Raw genomic sequence first — 17,184 nt, forward strand, 5'->3', positions numbered from 1 at the left:
GCAGGGCCCCTGGGAAAGATGGGCCAGTGGCTTCTGCCCCAGTCTCGTGCCTATGGCAGCAGTATGGGCCTGGCTAGGCTGCATTAGTCCCCAAGCATTATGGTAAGGCTAAAAGTATATGAGATAGGATGACCAGTCTATGCCTTCTCAGGAGACAGAAGTCAAGGTACCGGCTGACAATGGAAACAACCATCCTGTCCTGCCTCAGAGACTCAGTTTCCCCACCTGAAGCCAGGGCTGTGCTATCAGAAGTAGTAGCATTCACTCTGGTGATTTTGGGGGAGGACAGTAGTCCCACTTAGGGATTTCTGGGTTCTCTTGGATCACTGAGTCGTAGATGGAGCCTCACTGTCTCCTCTGGGCAGCCTCCAGTTCAACCAGCAAAACCCACTAGGGCTGAAAACCTCCTCCATGGCACCTTCCCAGCTAGCAGCCCATATACCGCGCTGAGGCATGTCTCCACGGACTCCCCTTACACACAGCAACAACCAGCCCTGTTTATTTACAGGCATTTCTGGAGAAGCTAGCAGGGCATTGCTAAGGCAGGAAGCCCGACCCCAGTGGCCAGTCCCTTACAATAGGCCTCGAAGGATTGGGTCTCTCCCTCTCTCTCTCCCTCTTTTTTTTTTTTTTGCAGAAAAAAATTTTTTGAAAACAAAACAAAACACAACCCCCTTCTCAATAAACATGTAAACAGAATCAGCTGTTCCAGTCTCTACAAGGTCTCATTGTGTCTTCAAGGGCTTGTCCGTGATGGGCAATGGGGAGGGCTGGCCCATGGGGCCATTTTCCTCCTCCTCTAGGGAGCCCTGGGGGTAAACCACGAAACACAGCTCCTGGCCCCAGCGTGTCATGGACTCTAAGAACAGACAGACAAGACAGACAGATAGACAATGGCGGGGGTCAGGAGGAGGGCAATCCTTTAAGACAGGGATGACCCTAACTCCAGATACCTCCCTTGGGAAGGGAGTTGCTTCCTTTGCAGATGGAACCCAGCCACATGTGTATGTAGCAAGAAGCTTTGAGGAAAGTCACTGGGTCCTGTGTCACCAGCCAGGCTGATAGAAGGCCCCGGCTCTGGGGTGGGATCCTACAAGAGGCATGGTGGCAAGACCCTTCTCACCTGTGAATCTGTGTACACACTTTGGTTTGCTTCTCCAGAGCACTCCCAGGAAGAAGATGGGGACCCCAGTGAGGATAATGATGATGCCGACCCCACAGACCATGGGCTCCGAGATGAAGCTGAAGACCAGTAGGAATGCCCAGAACACCAAGTACACAACAGGAACGAGGAGGTTCACCTATTGGAGAAGGGGTGAACAGGAGCACCAGGGAGCAACACCCTAGTTCTCCTGCCACCCAGGGGATCAGAGGCACTTCCTCCATCTCTTGGTGCTGGCCCCTCTGGTAGCTACCCAGTGTACTGGAGAGCAATTCCTGGGTTGACCAGTTGGCCAAACTGCTAAGGCTGTCTATTTGAGCAGTGCTGAGCTGTCTGTAACAGTTATACACAGAAAGCTGTTTACATTTGGCTGCAACTCAACTGTTTTTTTTTTCCATGCTTCGAATTTCAGGCCCTCTTCAGGATCCATATACAGATGGGAGTCTTCTCTGTCACCCTTTCATGTGGGATCATGAGAATACCAGGCTCTGTGATTGGCAGCCTCTGTGACCTTAGTCTCATTGCCCCTGTCTGTGTACTGGGGATATTAAAAACACTTGCTTCCTGGGGTTAGAGGAGATAACGTGTTAGAGAGTGTAGGGTGGAAAGCTCTACACTCTGCAAATGCTATATAGCCCATTGTCCTCGTCACCTATACCTGCCTCTAGTGCTCAACTTGGATGAAGATGGCCCTGTTATTTCCAGCCTCACCTTAATGGGCCTGTGGAGTGCCGGCCGTCTCCAGCGCAGCACAAGCAGCCCCAGGATAGTGACTCCGTAGCAGAGGTAGTTGATGAAGGACACATAGTTGATGAGTGTGTATGTGTCACCCACGAGCATGATGACCGCTGTGGCCCCGCACTGGGAGAGGACCGAGGGCTGACAGCTGGCCTCCCACCTGCTTCTGGCCATCCCTGGAGGCTGCTCTGGGCCTTCCCACTCAGGTCAGGAGGTCAGGTGGGTCCCAGCCCATCCCCACCCTCCATGGCTTATCTACCATAGGCAGGAATAAGTTTTGGCCATTATCCCCCCAAACCCCCATTGCTAGGTACACTACCTGGTTGGGTTTCCCAACTTACACAGACAAGGAGGGCAGGGATTGGGGTGCAGCGTCTGACATGAATCATGGCCAGGAAGCTGGGTAAATGTCCCTCTCGGGCTCCAGAGAAGCATAGCCTAGGCATGGGGAAGGAAATGGATGAGGGCCAGAGCCTGGCCTTGAGGCTTCTCTGCTGTTTGCTAGAACCCAGCTGTCACATTGACCTCTGCCCTCCAGGCCCTACCGGCTCTCCTCATGTAGTCTGCCTCCTGGCTTTCTTTACTTCAAGACCGGGATCAGACATTTGTTACCGAGGATTCTCAGCATTCCCTTCCCATTGTCCCTAGCATGGCATGCACACAGCAAGACATCTGCCTTGTCTCACCTATACCATCCTCTCCCCCTCTCCTCAGACCAGTCACCTGGATGAGGTGAACAGGTAGCCATTGATCCCTCCAAAAGTAGAGAGGGCCACAGAGACGGGCATGACCCACGAAAAGTAGCCCAGCAGCTTCTCGCCGAAGGTCTGCATGGGCACAGAGAAGAGGCCACGTGTGAGGCTGGGGTTGGGGTAGGGGCTGCAGAGAGACCTGAGGTCCCCACTCACCACGGCCACAGCGTTGGAGGACAGCAACTCCTGGGGGGACATGGCAGTGAAGTAGGCGACATTGGTGAATGTGTACACAAAGGTGACCAGTGGGATGGAAATGAAGATGGCACGAGGTAGGTTCCTGGGGACAGAGATTGGTGTGTCAGTGTCAATTCCAGGTACAAAGATGGAGTTGTGTATAGTGAGGGGAACTTGGAGTCTCATCTGCATCTGTCCAGGAGGCGGGCAGGGACATACTGCCGTCTGCCTTTTCCCCAAACCCCTGTCTGAGCACCAGCTAACAGAAGGAGGGACAGATAAGAGCCAAGGCCACTGGTATGAGGACGTGTCATCTCCTGAGGGTAGGGTCTAGTTAATGTCTGGATAGAGACAAACAAAACAAAACAAAATAAAACAAAACAAAACAAACTGTGTGCAGCCAGAGTTAGCCTAGAAAATCTCGCAGATGCCTTCAGAGCTCAGCCCTCAGGTCTCCCTGGAGATTCTCCGCCCACCCCCTACCCGGCAGCAGCCATTGTCCCTGTCAAGGTCCCTGGCTGAGCATCAGATGCAACATCACGGGCTCCATCCTTCAGAACCATGTTGTGTGCATATGGATGGTTTCAGGCCAGATGTAAATCACTAAACCCAGCAGGGAAATGATATTCAAGTCTTTCTGAGGCCCCACAAGGGGCCCAGTTGCAGCTGCAGACAGGGAAGACCACAGCTTTGGGGCTCTCTTGAGGCTGTTGTCATGACAGCGAACATGGTCAGTGGATGACCAGTTTGAGCTTTATCGCAGATCTGTGACGACAACTGCTTTGAGCGGGTGTTTCACTCACTTGCGTGGGTCAACCAGCTCCTCAGTGACATAGTTGAGGAAGTTCCAGCCACTGAAGGCAAAAGAACCTTGGAGGAAAGCCAGAGCCAGGTGACCCACAGACGGTGTCATCCAGAAGGCGAAGGCATTGGTGGGTCTCAGCTCTTCAAAGTGTCCTGGGGAGTCCAGATGTGAAGGGTTAGCACAGTCTCCCAGGTCTCTCCAGTGATCCCACCCTGGTTTTACCTTGGAAGATCTGGACAAAGCCAACAGTGATGATAAGAGACAGCGCCAGCAGCTTCCCACCAGTGAAGATAACCTGGATGCGCGTGGCCCAGCGTACACTGGAGCTGTTCACCCACGTCAGGAGCACTGGAGAAGAAAGGGGTGTGGGCACCTGAGGCCGAGCCCCTCGTGGTGGCCCATAGCCAGATCTAGGCTAGGGGAACAGCCTCTGCAGCAGCCAGAACCCTGGGTCTCAAGGTTGATATTACAAGTGATAGCAGCTAGGAGCTCCCTCTCCACTTTCCTCCCAGTAGAGTGGACCGAGAATATCATGGGGTGGGGCATCCAGCTGCTGTGGGGACAGAGGCTCAGGGACACTCACTCAGGCAGGCCATGGAGAGTACTCGAGAGGCTGTGGCTGGGGGGATACAGTTGGGAAAGACAGGCTGAAGCACATAGTTGGAGAAGGTCATGGAGATGACAGCCAGGCTGGTGGGGTACATGATGAGGACAGCACTCCAGAGCAGTAGGAATCTGTGAGCAATCAAGGGCCAGCATGGTACAGGCACACCCCTTGCCTGCTCCAGATGTGAGCATCTGGGATAGATGAGGACCAGCCTCCAAGAGCTGGTGAGCTGCCAGAGGCTGGGGAGGTGGCTATCAGAACAATTGGAAACTGATTCCAGGCTGCTCCCTGAGCCCAGACTTCAAGCTATAGCATTATCTAGGGCTCTCGGGCACTTTGTGGTTTAAGATGGTTGATTCTGAGCCATGTTTCTGCCTTGATTTTCAAAGAAGAGTGATTTATGTCCATTATATCACTATCCCTTAGGTATATGCTCAAAGACTGCCTTTATCCAAATAGGGGATCCTGCCTGCACCCTTAGGGATGGTGTTAGCTGTTAGCTCTTAAGGTGATGAGTCCCTTGGGACATGCCTCTTGATCTTCACCTTAGATCTGTGGCCATGTCTCCTACTCCACCCACTTCTGCACAACCCAATCCCTTGGCTTTTCGGGCTTTATAGATCAATAGCCCATTCTCTCAGCATCTTCTGGCTGTCCTCGAAGTGGAGTCCAGGGCTCTTTCTCACCTTCTCTGAGTATTATGTCCAGGTCCACAGTATCAAGACCTGACTGAGCACCTCCCTTAACATGCCACAGAGCTCCATAATAATAAAAATCTTACCCCCAAACAATCCCCTTCTCTTACCGAGACCATCATCTATAAAGCCTTTAAAATGTGACAGTGGGTGTCACCCTACTGCGCCCACCTGACCGTCATGACACATTGGCTACCATGTCCTCCTGAGTTAGGTTGTAAAATGACTGTGTTAGGTTAGGAATCCTCATTGAACTTGTCTGGACAACTACAGCAACTTCAATCCCCGCCCCCCCCATCTTGTCAGCTCTGCTATGAACCTGACCTCACCTCTACCCATAGCAGAAAAAGATTCCTTGGCCCAGGCCACCACACTCAGAACCTAGAAAAGATGCTCGTTTTGCTGAAGGGGCATATCTTTCTTGCAAGGCTGTGTAAAGGGCGTTTCCCTACATGATATGCATCCCATTCTGCTGCATGTGCAAAAGCTTATGACTTTTGCTAACCTCTCAAAGCAGGGGTCTTTTAGCTTGAATACCATTTGAGGGATTCTTCTGCTCTGTGAAAAACTTGACATTGGGCAGTGTGTGTGTGTGTGTGTGTGTGTGTGTGTGTGTCCCAACTCAAAGCGAGTGAATTACATGGGAGGACCCCATGCCCCTCCTGCCTCCTCTTTACTAAAATAAAGACCCCCTTTACCTGAGTACTAGTATCATCTAGTGGCTTCCGAGAGTAAGAGCATCCCTCCCTCCATAAACGCCCCAAGGGCAGTAGCGCTGAGGAGTCCCACGTAAAAGGTGACATAGAACTGGGTGCACTCTTGTGGGCAAACCTGTGGTCCCAGTGATGAGGTGCATGAAGGAGGATTGTGAGTTTAAGACCAGCTTGGGTTACATGGCGATACTGTCCCATAATACCCAACCAAGTGAGAGAAAAGAATAAGATAAACTAAAGCAAAAGGAACCCCAGAGAGAGCAAGGGTCTCACTCAGTAGCTCTCAACTTGTGGGTCATGGTCCCTTGAGGGGTCAAATGACCCTTTCACAGGGCCCACGTATTGGATAGCCTGCATATCAGATATTTACATTTTACGATTCATAACAGTAGCAAAATCATAGCTATCAAGGAACAATGAAATAATTTATGATTGCGGGGGGGGGTCATCACAACATGAGGAACTGTATTAAAGAGTCACAGCATTAGGAAGGTTGAGAAGCACTGGTCTAACTGATACCAGAGAAATGGAGTGGGCATTAAGGGTGCCCATCCTAGCTGTGGAAGCTGCCAGATACCCCCAACCACTTCGTCCATTGACCCCCACTCCATAGCAGAGAGAACATCTCCAGTCCTGCCAGAGCGTCACACTCACCCAGCCAGGCCCCCGAAGATCTCAGTGACATAGGCGTAGTCCCCACCAGACTTGGGGATGGCGACACCCAGCTCTGCATAGCAGAGAGAGCCCAGAGCTGTCACGCCCCCACCCAGGACCCAGACGAAGAGGGCCAAACCCACGGAGCCCGAGTGTTCCAGGACACCCTTGGGTGAGATGAAGATGCCTGAGCCGATGATGTTCCCTGTGGAGAGAGACAAGAGTGTGAGACCGGCGCACCCTCAGTAGCTCCTTCAGTAGCTCCGGCTTCCTGGGGTAGGAAGAGGATACTTCAGTGAAGGATGGAGCCTGGCCAGTCCCTGGAGGAGCTCAGGTGGGTGATCTGGAGGCACGGGATGGCTGTCACTGAGCCTCTTAGATCTGAGCAGGCTTTTTCTAGGGTCCCCATGGGCTTTTCTCTTGCCCAGGCAGCCCGGCCCACTGCCAGAACTCGTTCCCGAATTCCTTTATTCCCTGGCTCCCACTCCAGGTGGCAGTGAGGTGCCACATCCATCCCACATATGTGTGCTCCACATAGTCTGGGCTCAGGTCCTCCGCTCAGGCATCTGTTCCCCTCCCACCTCCTGGCCAGAGCTGGCCTTCCACAGCAAGACCTTGACCTGTCTTTCATCTGCCTGCCCTTCTCCTATTGGCCAGACTCATGGAGCATCTTGAAGAGTAGCAACCAAGGTGCTTCCCCAAGAACAGGCCTGTTCTTACTTGATTCCTTCATAATCTGTTTTCCTCTTTTCCCACCAGGCCATGGACACAGACCACCCCCAAAAGGCCTTGCTTCCTGGTGTTGTTAACATGTTTAGGTAAGGGTCAACAGGCTGAAGGAGGGATGCATGGATACTAGTAAATCAGCAGCCATCTCGGTAGGGTCGGGAGAGGCCATGACAGAGATTCCTGTCCCACTGGTGTTTGGACACAGACTGCCGAGCCTCTGCCGATTTTTATGAAATGTAAAACCCTGGCTGGGGCATAGAACCTTTGGGCTTGCCATTCCCCTTTCAGGCTGCTCTGTTAAATGGCCACTGTGAAGGCTTAGAGGGGTGCAGGCATGGAGCCTTCGTCTGGCTTACAGCGTGGCATCCTCATCGGGAACCCCCACTGGCAGTGCCCTTGCTGAGCTCCGTGTCCTGCACCAGAGCTCAATAGGTGCACGGGTGCTGAATCCTACAATACCCAGCCATGGCCCCACCCTGGCCTGTCTGCTGAGAAGTCCTCTGTTAAGCGGATGCTGAGAATCTTGTTCATTTCAGGGTCTGCTCTGCAGATGCGGTGAACCAGACCCCTTCCCAGACACCCAGAGCCCACAGTTGTTTACTCTATGGAAGAGTGGAGGATGCCTTTGCTTGGGCACCAGGCAGCCCTTCCAGAACTCCATCAGTTTCCCCATGCATGAAGCCTCGGGAGCCTGCCATTCTCCACACCTCCACAGACAGCCATACCAGGGACTAACAGAACCTTCTGTTTCTACCTCATAAATGAGGAGTCGACATCCTTTGTGCCCACACCAGGAGGCCGCAAAGGACGTCAGGATGAGGGGGTCATCTGTTAGTTTAGTCGGCACCTGCAGTGAGCACCCATGCAGGACAGAGCAGAGCAAGAGCAAGTGCCCTCAGTACCTATTAGTGAGGGTTCCCGGCAAGGATGCCACGCTGTGAGCCAGATGAAGGCTCAATGCCTGCATCTCTCAGAGCCTTTACAGTGGCCATTTTACAGATCAGTCTGGAAAGGGGAGTGGACAAGCCCAAAGGCAATAAACCCATTTCACATTTTGTAACTGACATCAGAGCGTCAGTAGTCTGTGTCCAAACCCCAGGACGTGCATACAGGAAAGCATTCCACAGTCACTGACTATGTGAACCAAAGAGCCAACACTGGTGGGGCCAGCAGCTCAGCCCCCACCTAGTAGGGCAGTGTGTGCATGTGTGTGTGAGTGTGTGTGTATGTGAGTATGTGTGTACACTTGTGCACGTGAATGTGAATATGAGTGTGGGTGTGCATGTACGAGTGTGTACATGCAAATATGTGTGCACCTGAGTGTGTGTGTGTATGTGAGTATGTGTGCACACTCGTATGTGTGAGCGGGAATGAGAGTGTTGGTGTGCATGTGAGTGTGCATGCATGTGTGAGTGTGTGAGTGTGTGTGTGTGAGTGTGTGTGTGTGTGTGCATTCTGCTTATTTCACCTGTTTGGTCCACAGGCGGGTCTGGCAGAGGACACAGCTGTGGTTGCCAATCTGCATTCGCTCTAGGTCTACCCTGCTATCCCTCACCCCCACCCCTGGCCGGCACAGATTTCCAGTCTGGACAGACCTACTTGGTGTTCCGGTCACATCCCGGGAGCCCTAAATACATCCAGATAAGGATGGAATAATCCCCGTGTCCCAGTACTCAGAGGTAAGCTGCGTCCCTGGTCTGCTTTCTGGGAGTGGAGCTGGAGTTGGGGAAGTCGAAGAGGACCTGCCCTCCATATCAGAGATGAGGGGCCCAAGGCCTGGGTGGGCTGTTGGGTTTTGTAAAGGGCCTTTGAGTTTGCTCCGACCGGCAGCCGTTCTCAGGACCTGGCGGAACAGGATTTGCCAAAAGCCAGTGAAGTTTGAAGCCAGCGGGGGGCTGGGTGGCCTTGGAAGGAGCTGGGTATGCTGGAGCTGGGGGCATCCAAAGCTCCGAAGCTCCCCAACCTTCCTGTGAGGCACAGCCTCTTGTGAGGCACCCCCTTCCTCTGGAGACCCCATTGCTCTACACACTCAGCCTGGTGAAAGTTCATACAGCAGCCCCCGAGGAAACCCCGGCTCACAGGGGTCAGGGATGTATCACTAGCTCTGAGCCAAACCGCTGAGACTCCAGTGCTGGAGTGGGAGTGTGTGGAAGTGCACAATTATTCTGGACACGTGGCCTCAGTCTACCACCCAGAACTTCTCTCGTGTGGCTCAAATGTGTGCTAGGCAGTGTCTCCGAGGTCCTATGGGGAATCAGGGAACTCTGCCAGGACGACCTGTAGCACCTGCTTCAGGTTCGCGCTTGAAAGTGGCAGGAGACCATCATGCTGTGCTAGATGCCCTGGGCACCATGTAGGTGGGATGGAGGCAGGGAGCCACGAGGGTGGTGGGCTTGGATAAGCAGCAGACAGTGACAAATGGATGAGAGGATGCTGAGGAGAGTGGTTCTCAGTGCTTGTTGTGGGGAGGGTCCATAGAGCTGATGTTCTAGAACATTCTGACTACTAGTGATGATGGGCTAAGGACTCTGTTCTTGGGTCCCACGTTCAAGCCCAGTAGATATGTTTTTTTGGAAAGGACCTGCAGTGAACCAACCAGCCCTTGAGAAATCCTGCACTGGAGAAGAAAGAGGAGGAAGAAGAGGATAAGAAGAGAGAAGGAGGGAGAGGAAGAGGAAAAAGAAGAAAGAAGAGGAGATGGAGGCAGAGAGGGGAGAAAGAGGAGGAGGAGGGACCCAGGATCCAATAGGACCAAGGTATGAAGATGTGAGATGGAGATATTAAAAAGTGCTTAGGTGAGCATCTGACTGACAGCCAGAAAGAGATGGGTCCTGAGGCCTCTCCATTCCTGTCCATTCAATGGGATAACTGCCCTCTGGTTCCTGTTGGTCCTCCCAGGCAGACAGGTAAGCCTCTCAATGCCCCTACCCCCTTCCTTGTGCTTTCTCTGGGAGGTTTTATCACATTAAGATGTTTGGCCTGATGGGGCTTACTTGCCTCCAGGAGGAATGAAGAAAGGGCCATTGTTTTCTGCAGCGGCTGCTGTGGTGGTGCTTGCTGACCTATTTCTGGGAGGCAGTGGCAGACTGTGGAGGTCACAGGGGTAAACTGCAGAGGTCAAATCTTCAGAATGAGTCACTTGCTTGCCCATGGTGTGTGAGAATGGGTGCATGGATGTGTGGGTTTGGCAACATCCCTATCCATACAAGCACATGTGGGGGTAGACCTCTAGCAAGTGTCCTCTTTGGGACTCTGCGAGTGGGTCCACAGGGTTAGATGGCAGCAGGGAGCTGGTCTGATAGGATTTGGCCAGAGAGCAAGGACATTATTTAGGATATTGATCCTGATCAGGATCCCTGTCCCCTGCTGGTGAAAGTAGTGCAAACCACTGGTCTTTCTGAAGCAGCCCCACCCGCAGGTAGCTCTCCAGATCACCCACCGTGGCCCCATGAGTCTGATTTCTGCCCCAATGGCATAGGCTGGAAGGGTGAATAGAAAGTGATTCCTTAATAATACCTAGGCATTGGCATGCTTTGACCCTGCCCAACAGTTGCCAAGGGAAGTAATTATGACTCTCGCTGTTTTATTAAAACCCAGGAGATCCCTGTGCCCCAAACAGCTTTCCTCCTGGAAACCCAACACCCTGGGGTGAGCACTCTGAACTTTGCTGAGACCTGGGTGAAGCCTGCCTCACCATTCCAGGCCTTTCTAGTAAGTGTGTGTCAAGCTCTTCCCTGTCGTGACAGTGGCCCCACTGAGGTCTTGGTAGAATACCAAGGAGGTGAGTGGGGACATCCGGGACATGTCCTGTGTTGTTAATCAGCTAGTGTGTACCTCTAGCCTAACCTACTTTTCTCTGGAGAGAGGTTAAGCAGAGACGTGGAGATCTCTCCGTCTGGCCTGCCCAGTCAAGTCCCACCAAGGCCAGTGAGCCTGCCAGCCCCCAGTCTCCAGGCCCGGTCTTGTCACGGTCACCAACAATCTCTATGATACTCAATCTGACTCTTAGATCCCAGTCCGTACCTTCCTCGATTAAATTGTGTGCTGTGGCAGGTCATTGCCCGCAGCTCACTCAACCCCCCAGCTAGGCTCCTAAGACGTGGGTTCTCCAGGGCTGTGTTCTGTTTTATTTCTGCTTGTTTGTTTGAGCAAAATCTCAATATGTAGCCCAGGCTGAGCTTAAACTCCTGGTCCTCCTCAGTGCAGGGATGCCAGGTGCGTACCCTGTACCCCGTGTCCTATTTCTTGGAATTCTTTGCATGTCCTTCATCGCAAGCCCAGCTTTTAACCCCTGGTTGCCCAGAGCTCAGTCCCAGGCTCTTGACCCTATTATTTCTATAATTGCTCTCTTAGAGACCTCATCCTATCCCCTGACGACAATTCCCAAATTTATAACCAGAGCAGGGACCTTCCCCTGACCTGGGTCTAGACCACAAACTTTCCACACTTTGGCCTCCCTCTCCCACATAACTCCAGACAGAAGTTCCAACTTCCCGTTCTTTCTGCGGATCTGTTCCTTCCTGAAGTTGTCCTGACCAACCAGAGTCAAACTGTACTAATTCAGGCCACCACCTGTGTCACCCTGGACCTTTCCCAGCTGGCTGTCAGTCTGTCACAGTCACAACCAGAGTTGAACTTTCAGCCCTCCACTGATGCCCTGTCTCCAGCCACCATTGCCTCTGTCCAAGTGGCTTCCTGCCTAGCCTTCTTGCCTTGCCTACCCCTGCTGTAACCTTTATCCCCATGGCCTCTCCTCCTTAGAGAGTTAAGTTCTGTCCAATCTTTTCTTGGGTCCCACAGCTCCTAAAAAGAAAAAGGCAAAGCCTTTGCCATAGCTCACAGCCTACCACCAAGCCCTGTTGGGCTCCACCTGCCTGAGCATACCCTGCCCTCCTTCCTGCCTCAGTTGTCTGGCCAGTACTTATCATGGCCACTGGCTACATGCCTTGCTATTTATTTTGTTTGCTGACTGACTATACTGGAGCATCAGCTGCTGCAGAGGGGCCAGCCTGTCTTGTTCCCTGTTAGATGTCCAATACACCTGGTACCATTGAATGGATGCATTAGTCTCTGAGGCTGAGAGATGCTCTCAGCCTTGTGACTGGAGTTTCTCTGACTTCCAGTGGTGTTCTACAGTATCCTAAGGACATGTGACCTTGGGTAGGTTACAGCCTTAGGGCCTCAGTTTCTTTACTTGTCAATGGGTCTGAAGAATCCTCAGGACCTGTAGGAAAAGTGTCTGCAGAGGCCCATTTACTTCTGGCCCTGGAGATAGTAGACAATGTGGCAGTGCTGGATGACAAAGGCCTCTAGAAAGATGGGATTCATGCAGTCACCCCTCAGGTCTCTGGCTTTCAAACACCTGCATGGACTGGACACTTGAATCCCAAGTAGAAAGTGGGAAGTGGTGGCCTGGGCAGCAGAGCCAGCATCACTCAGGCTGTCAGACTTGGGCATGTTCCTTCTTGCTTGTGGATTGTGTGATGGGGATAGCTGAGGTCTCCAAGTTAGGATCAGAGACCCCATGTGTGCTGCCATGGGAAAGGCTGACTTTCCTGGCTCTGTTCCTGCATAGTGGAGGGATATCTCAGTCTACCCTAGCTCAGTCTTCCACCATTGCTTGTTAAGAGTCGGACCTTTACTTTGCCAAGCCTCCATAGCACAAAGGCCACTGGGAACCTGTATCCAAATTCTGAGCTCATCAGTTGCAAATAGTGCCATGTAACCCTCAACCTCAGTTTCTCCATCTGTTTAATGAGTATGAAACTTGCCATCACCACCACCCCTCCCACAGGGTGAGCATGAGAATCAAAGGAGGTAAGGTAAGTCCATACTATAACAAGAGGTGGTATTCTGAACAGATATCTGATGTACTGGTGAAGTGCATCATTTGGGAAGCTCCACTGGACATTCTGGAAATATCCAGTGAGTAACAGATCACTCACAGACAAGAATGTGAAGTTCTCCAGCTCCATAATGCTAGAGTATGACACTGGAGATTTTCAATTTTGACCAAGCTCCTGGGTTAGGAATGGAGAAGAAGCAGGTGGAGAGGAACCCAGGTCTGAGAGTTGTGCTGTGCGAGAAGTGGTCCCCAGAGCCCTGCAAGGGGAAGGAGTTGAACCCTTGGGGCAGCAGAAGGAGAGAGCAGAGCAGATCTGGCCTCCTCCCCAGTCACCTAGTTGAGGACAATCCTCCGCTGTCTGGTTCTGTCCCCTGCCTGGCCTGGTGTCCTGATTGATGGAACTTTTGAGCTTCTTAAGCCTGGCCCCCTGGGAGAGCACCCAGTGCCCTGGGCTGGAACAGTGGTTGAGTTCTGTTCCTTGGTTAGCGCAGTTGACTTCCACCCTCCTCCTCAGCCTTCATCTTCTGGAGGCCAAGGGGGAGCAGTGAAGCAAGAACAGGCTGAAATGGGAAGGGAGCTGGCGGCCTAGAGCCAGGCTCCGGGCATCAGTTCCTCCAAAGCCTGAATGGAGAAGGAGCAAAATGGTGGACTGGGTGTCCATCTCTTCCCTACACCACCACTCCCATCCTCTTGCAGATGGCTGGCAGCCTGGTAGCCTCTGATGCTAGGCTCTCCTCTCCACCATCTCTGAACCTCTCTGGCACCATAGCCAGCCCTACCAGTGAACCAAGTGATAAGTAGGCTTCCCTTTTGGGGAGGAGGAGGTACAGTACCCTGAAAATGGTGTTGGCTGAAGGCAAAGCTCTAACCACTGCTCTGGCCTGGCCCACAGGCTCGGTCCTTTCTATTATCAGACAGTTAGGGGGGCTGGAGGGACATCAGGACCAGCCTCTGGGAGATAAGCATTCTAGAAGGAAGAAGGCAGGTGGTGGAACTCTCTGGAGCTGGGTTCAGGGGTGACTCTGGGTAGGGGATACCCAAGAGACACTACATCTCTCCAGCTGGAGTTTATCATGGAAGGGCACAGAACAGAAGGTAGAGATCTCACACAGACACACACACACACACACACACACACACACACACACACACACACACTTCAGCCTTTCTCTATCTCCAGGGGTCAAAGGGCAGAAAGAGAGCTATTTGGCTGCATCCCTACTGTGTGCCACTTCCCACTGGCTGGGAAAGGGGACAATCAAGACCCCAATTACTGATCTTTTAGACCCCCAACTCCTGGGCACAGGGCGTCAGTAAAGGTCCTGCCCAAGAGGTCTAGTCCAGTTCTCCTTCAGGAGTCAAGGGACAGACAGAGGTGGGGTTGCTGCCCAACCCTGTCCCCGGGTCATTCTACCTATGCAGAAAGCACCATCTGTAGGAAGAGCGAGAGGGGCCAGGCCATGAGAGCACCCATTCAGATGCCACCAGATCATGAGAGTGCTCATTTGGATCCCAGGGCTGAGTGGGTGCTCTCCTGGAGGCTTGGTCTGTTCCTGGCTACACCATCGCTGGCTACTTCGCTACCTCTCCTCGGATTCTGTGGCCACCTCTGCCAGGAAGGACAGCTTCGTGGCCTTTAACCCTTGCTTTAGACTCTACCCGGCCATTTACCTTCCTGCTTTCCAAGAACAGATGGCTTCACTTCCCTGGCACTTGAATCTGGCACACAGTAGGGATGCACACAGGCTGCCCTGCAGCCCAGAACTTGCCACTCAAGGCAGGCCTAGCAATTATTTCCGTTTCCTAGGTGGGAACAGGGGACTTGCCTTGATAAAGCCCCTCAGCTGAGTGAAGGCCAGGGGAGCGTTGCGGCAAGGAAAGCCCCCACCCCCACCCCCTTCCAGGCGCAAATTTTCAGAGAGGTTGGGGAGGTGAGGGCAAGAGGCTTTGTGACTGGTTTGCCAGGTTCTGTTCCGAATGGGGTCAAGTGCAACTATGGCAGCAGGTGCTCGAAGGGTTCCTTTGCCCCTGTAGTCTTATGGTCTTCGTGAGGGAGGAACATAAAGGGGTTCCCCAAGTACTTCCACGCTATGTTCGCCCCACTCACCGATGATGATGGTGCAAGCGCTCACCAGCCCGATCTCTTTCTTGAGTGCCACCCGCTCCGAGGCGCCCGGGCCAGGACCAGGGCCCGGGGAAGGCGAGGGCGCAGGGCCGGGGTTCCCGCGCCCGCCTGGCTGTTGTATGTGGCTTGCCATGTCGCTGTCCCGCCTCATCCCAGTTTCCTGCGCTACCCCGTCTGTCCGGCCCGCAGCCAGTCCTCCGTCGGTCGGTTCGTCTGTCGGTGCGCTCGCGGCCCTCGCAGCCCGGGACAGCGCCCACAGGCGGGCGCATGCGCTGGCACGGGGCCCGGGCCCCCGGGGGCCCCCGGGCGGCTGGATCCAGGGAGGGACGGAAGGAGGGACGGCCGGCAGCCCCCTCCCCCACCGCCCTTAAAGGGAACTCCCCCTTCCCCCCCCCCCAACCCTAGTCAGGGGAGACAGGAGGGGACTGGGATCAGACTTAGGAAGGACTTCCTAGTTGAGTGAACGAAAAGGCTACACCCAGACTTGGGTGAGGTGGGGGAGAAGAGCTCAAAGACCAGGCTGTCCCTGCACCCAAGGAGTGTGAGCAAGACATGCTGGAGTAGGCGGTGCTGCATGCCCCAGCCTGTACTTTCTAAATCCCTCAAGTCCCATTTGTGAAGGGTGGGCATTGCACAGGTTGAAAACCACTGCCTAGAGGCAATTAGCCTGACAGTGGCACGGTCTCCATGACTCCATGAAGACTTTTCGATAGCTCCTTGGCTTCTAGGCAGTCCTGACTGAGTCATTTGGGATGAATGGAGACTGTCCTTAAAACAATTCTGAAGGCAAAGGGCTTGAGGAGAGTTGAAGATACGGAGACCCCAGTGGTCACTCAGAGGGGCCCCGGGCATCCTGGGAGTTTGGGACAGTCCCCATAACCATCAAATCCATCCCTGCCTCAGCATCCCCTAATTCCTCTTCAGGTCCAGCCTTAGGTCCCCACCGCAGACTCCTCTACATAGGTCAGTCAGGGCACAGTGGACTGGGACTTTGGCCCAGGCCGGCTAGCATGGCTCAAGGTGACCAGACCGCTGGAAGTGCCAGAGAGACTCGAAGAGGACAATTGTGGTAGCAAGGAGGTATCGGGCCCAGGATCCTGGGAAGCCTGCCTCCTCCCGGAAGCCATCGGGCGGTGCAGCCCAGATCGCGGGGCAAATTCATGCGGGGGTGGTGCGAGGGAGCAGGGCCGCGTCGGGGCCACCGGGACGGCGGGCGGAGCGAGGCTGGCACGGTGTGGCCGACGGCGGAACAGCTTTTGTGTGTTGCTGGCGATAGCTGCGTCGCGCTGTCCCCTGCATGAGGATGAGGCCACTCGGGGCCACCGGTCCTTCCCCCGATCGCGGCCTCAGAGTTTGCTGGGGAAGGGCAGGGCGGTTGGGAAGAGCTCAGGAGTCCAAGAGCCTGGGCTGGGGGCGGAGCACTGAGGTGGGATCTTGGCCAGGGCCTGGTACTTCGAAATTGGGGCGGGGACTTGATAAATAGAAGAGGGAGGACTCTGGGGGGACCAGGAGGGGGAAGCCACTCGGCAGAGCTTCATCCTTCGCACTCCCAGACGAAGCCCAACATTCTTGGCGACCTCTGCCTCCCGCCCCAGAGACGATAAGCTGAACGTGGCAGGACTCTCTTAAAGGAACCTCATGCGGTGCCGGGTCGGGCTGGGGTGGGCTGGGATAGGGGAAAGTGATCCTGATACCCAGGACACTCATGAGTGTTGCAGGTAGTAAGGACCTGAGAGGCTTGACTTTCTGATTTGACTAGCGACTCCGTTGTCTTTGCAATGCCAAGGTCGCCTGGGTTAGGGTCCAGCCAGAAGGATTTCCCCTGAGGCTCTTTGTCAAGGGGCAGAGGGTGGCATCAGAGTCACAAGCCAGAAGCCAGTAGTTTTTCAGAGATGAGCCTCTCCCGGGACTTGGAATGTGGAGTCTGTGTTTGAGAAGAAGGGTTGAGTCTGTTAAGGGTTGAAGATGGTGTTTGCATGTCTCTCCTGGGATATATATAGCTCAGGGATCATTAGGAGGTAAATGTGGGACCTTCTAAAAAGATGGTAATCCATGACTTAAGCGAAGCAATCCACAAAACTCTAAACAAGTTAGAAACACGGCTGCCTTCACGTGGAAAACAAAAACAAACAAACAAAAAACTCAGACCCCAAATCAACCCAAAAGCTGGACAGAGTGCTCG

The 17,184-nt window shown here is 53.6% G+C and overlaps 1 protein-coding gene across 1 annotated transcript; it reads right to left on the bottom strand.

Moving 5' to 3' along the window:
• Nucleotides 1-483: 483 nt before the first annotated feature.
• Nucleotides 484-15,183, bottom strand: Slc7a10 (solute carrier family 7 member 10). The gene is made up of 11 exons (XM_021166391.2): nt 14,985-15,183; nt 6,304-6,508; nt 4,218-4,369; nt 3,857-3,982; nt 3,633-3,786; nt 2,809-2,932; nt 2,624-2,727; nt 2,242-2,338; nt 1,874-2,023; nt 1,124-1,301; nt 484-859 (listed from the first exon to the last, which is right to left on the bottom strand). The coding sequence occupies exons 1-11, from the start codon at nt 15,151-15,153 to the stop codon at nt 726-728; spliced, it is 1,593 nt and encodes a 530-aa protein (XP_021022050.1). The 5' UTR covers nt 15,154-15,183; the 3' UTR covers nt 484-725.
• Between the last annotated feature and the right edge of the window lie 2,001 nt (nt 15,184-17,184).

Source organism: Mus caroli, unplaced genomic scaffold, assembly GCF_978045245.1.
Source record: "Mus caroli unplaced genomic scaffold, Mus_caroli_1 scaffold_8, whole genome shotgun sequence".
NCBI classification, from domain to species: Eukaryota; Metazoa; Chordata; class Mammalia; order Rodentia; family Muridae; genus Mus; species Mus caroli.

Bases quoted from the DNA above. Each gene is read 5' to 3' on its own strand.
- Slc7a10 (XM_021166391.2), bottom strand. From the start codon at position 15,153: ATGAGGCGGGACAGCGACATGGCAAGCCACATACAACAGCCAGGCGGG. The intron at 6,509-14,984 runs GTGAGTGGGGCG...CTCTCTCCACAG, and splicing joins CGCTTGCACCATCATCATCG to GGAACATCATCGGCTCAGGC. The intron at 2,024-2,241 runs GTAAGTTGGGAA...GTCCTCTCCCAG, and splicing joins TCCCTGCCCTCCTTGTCTGT to TGCGGGGCCACAGCGGTCAT.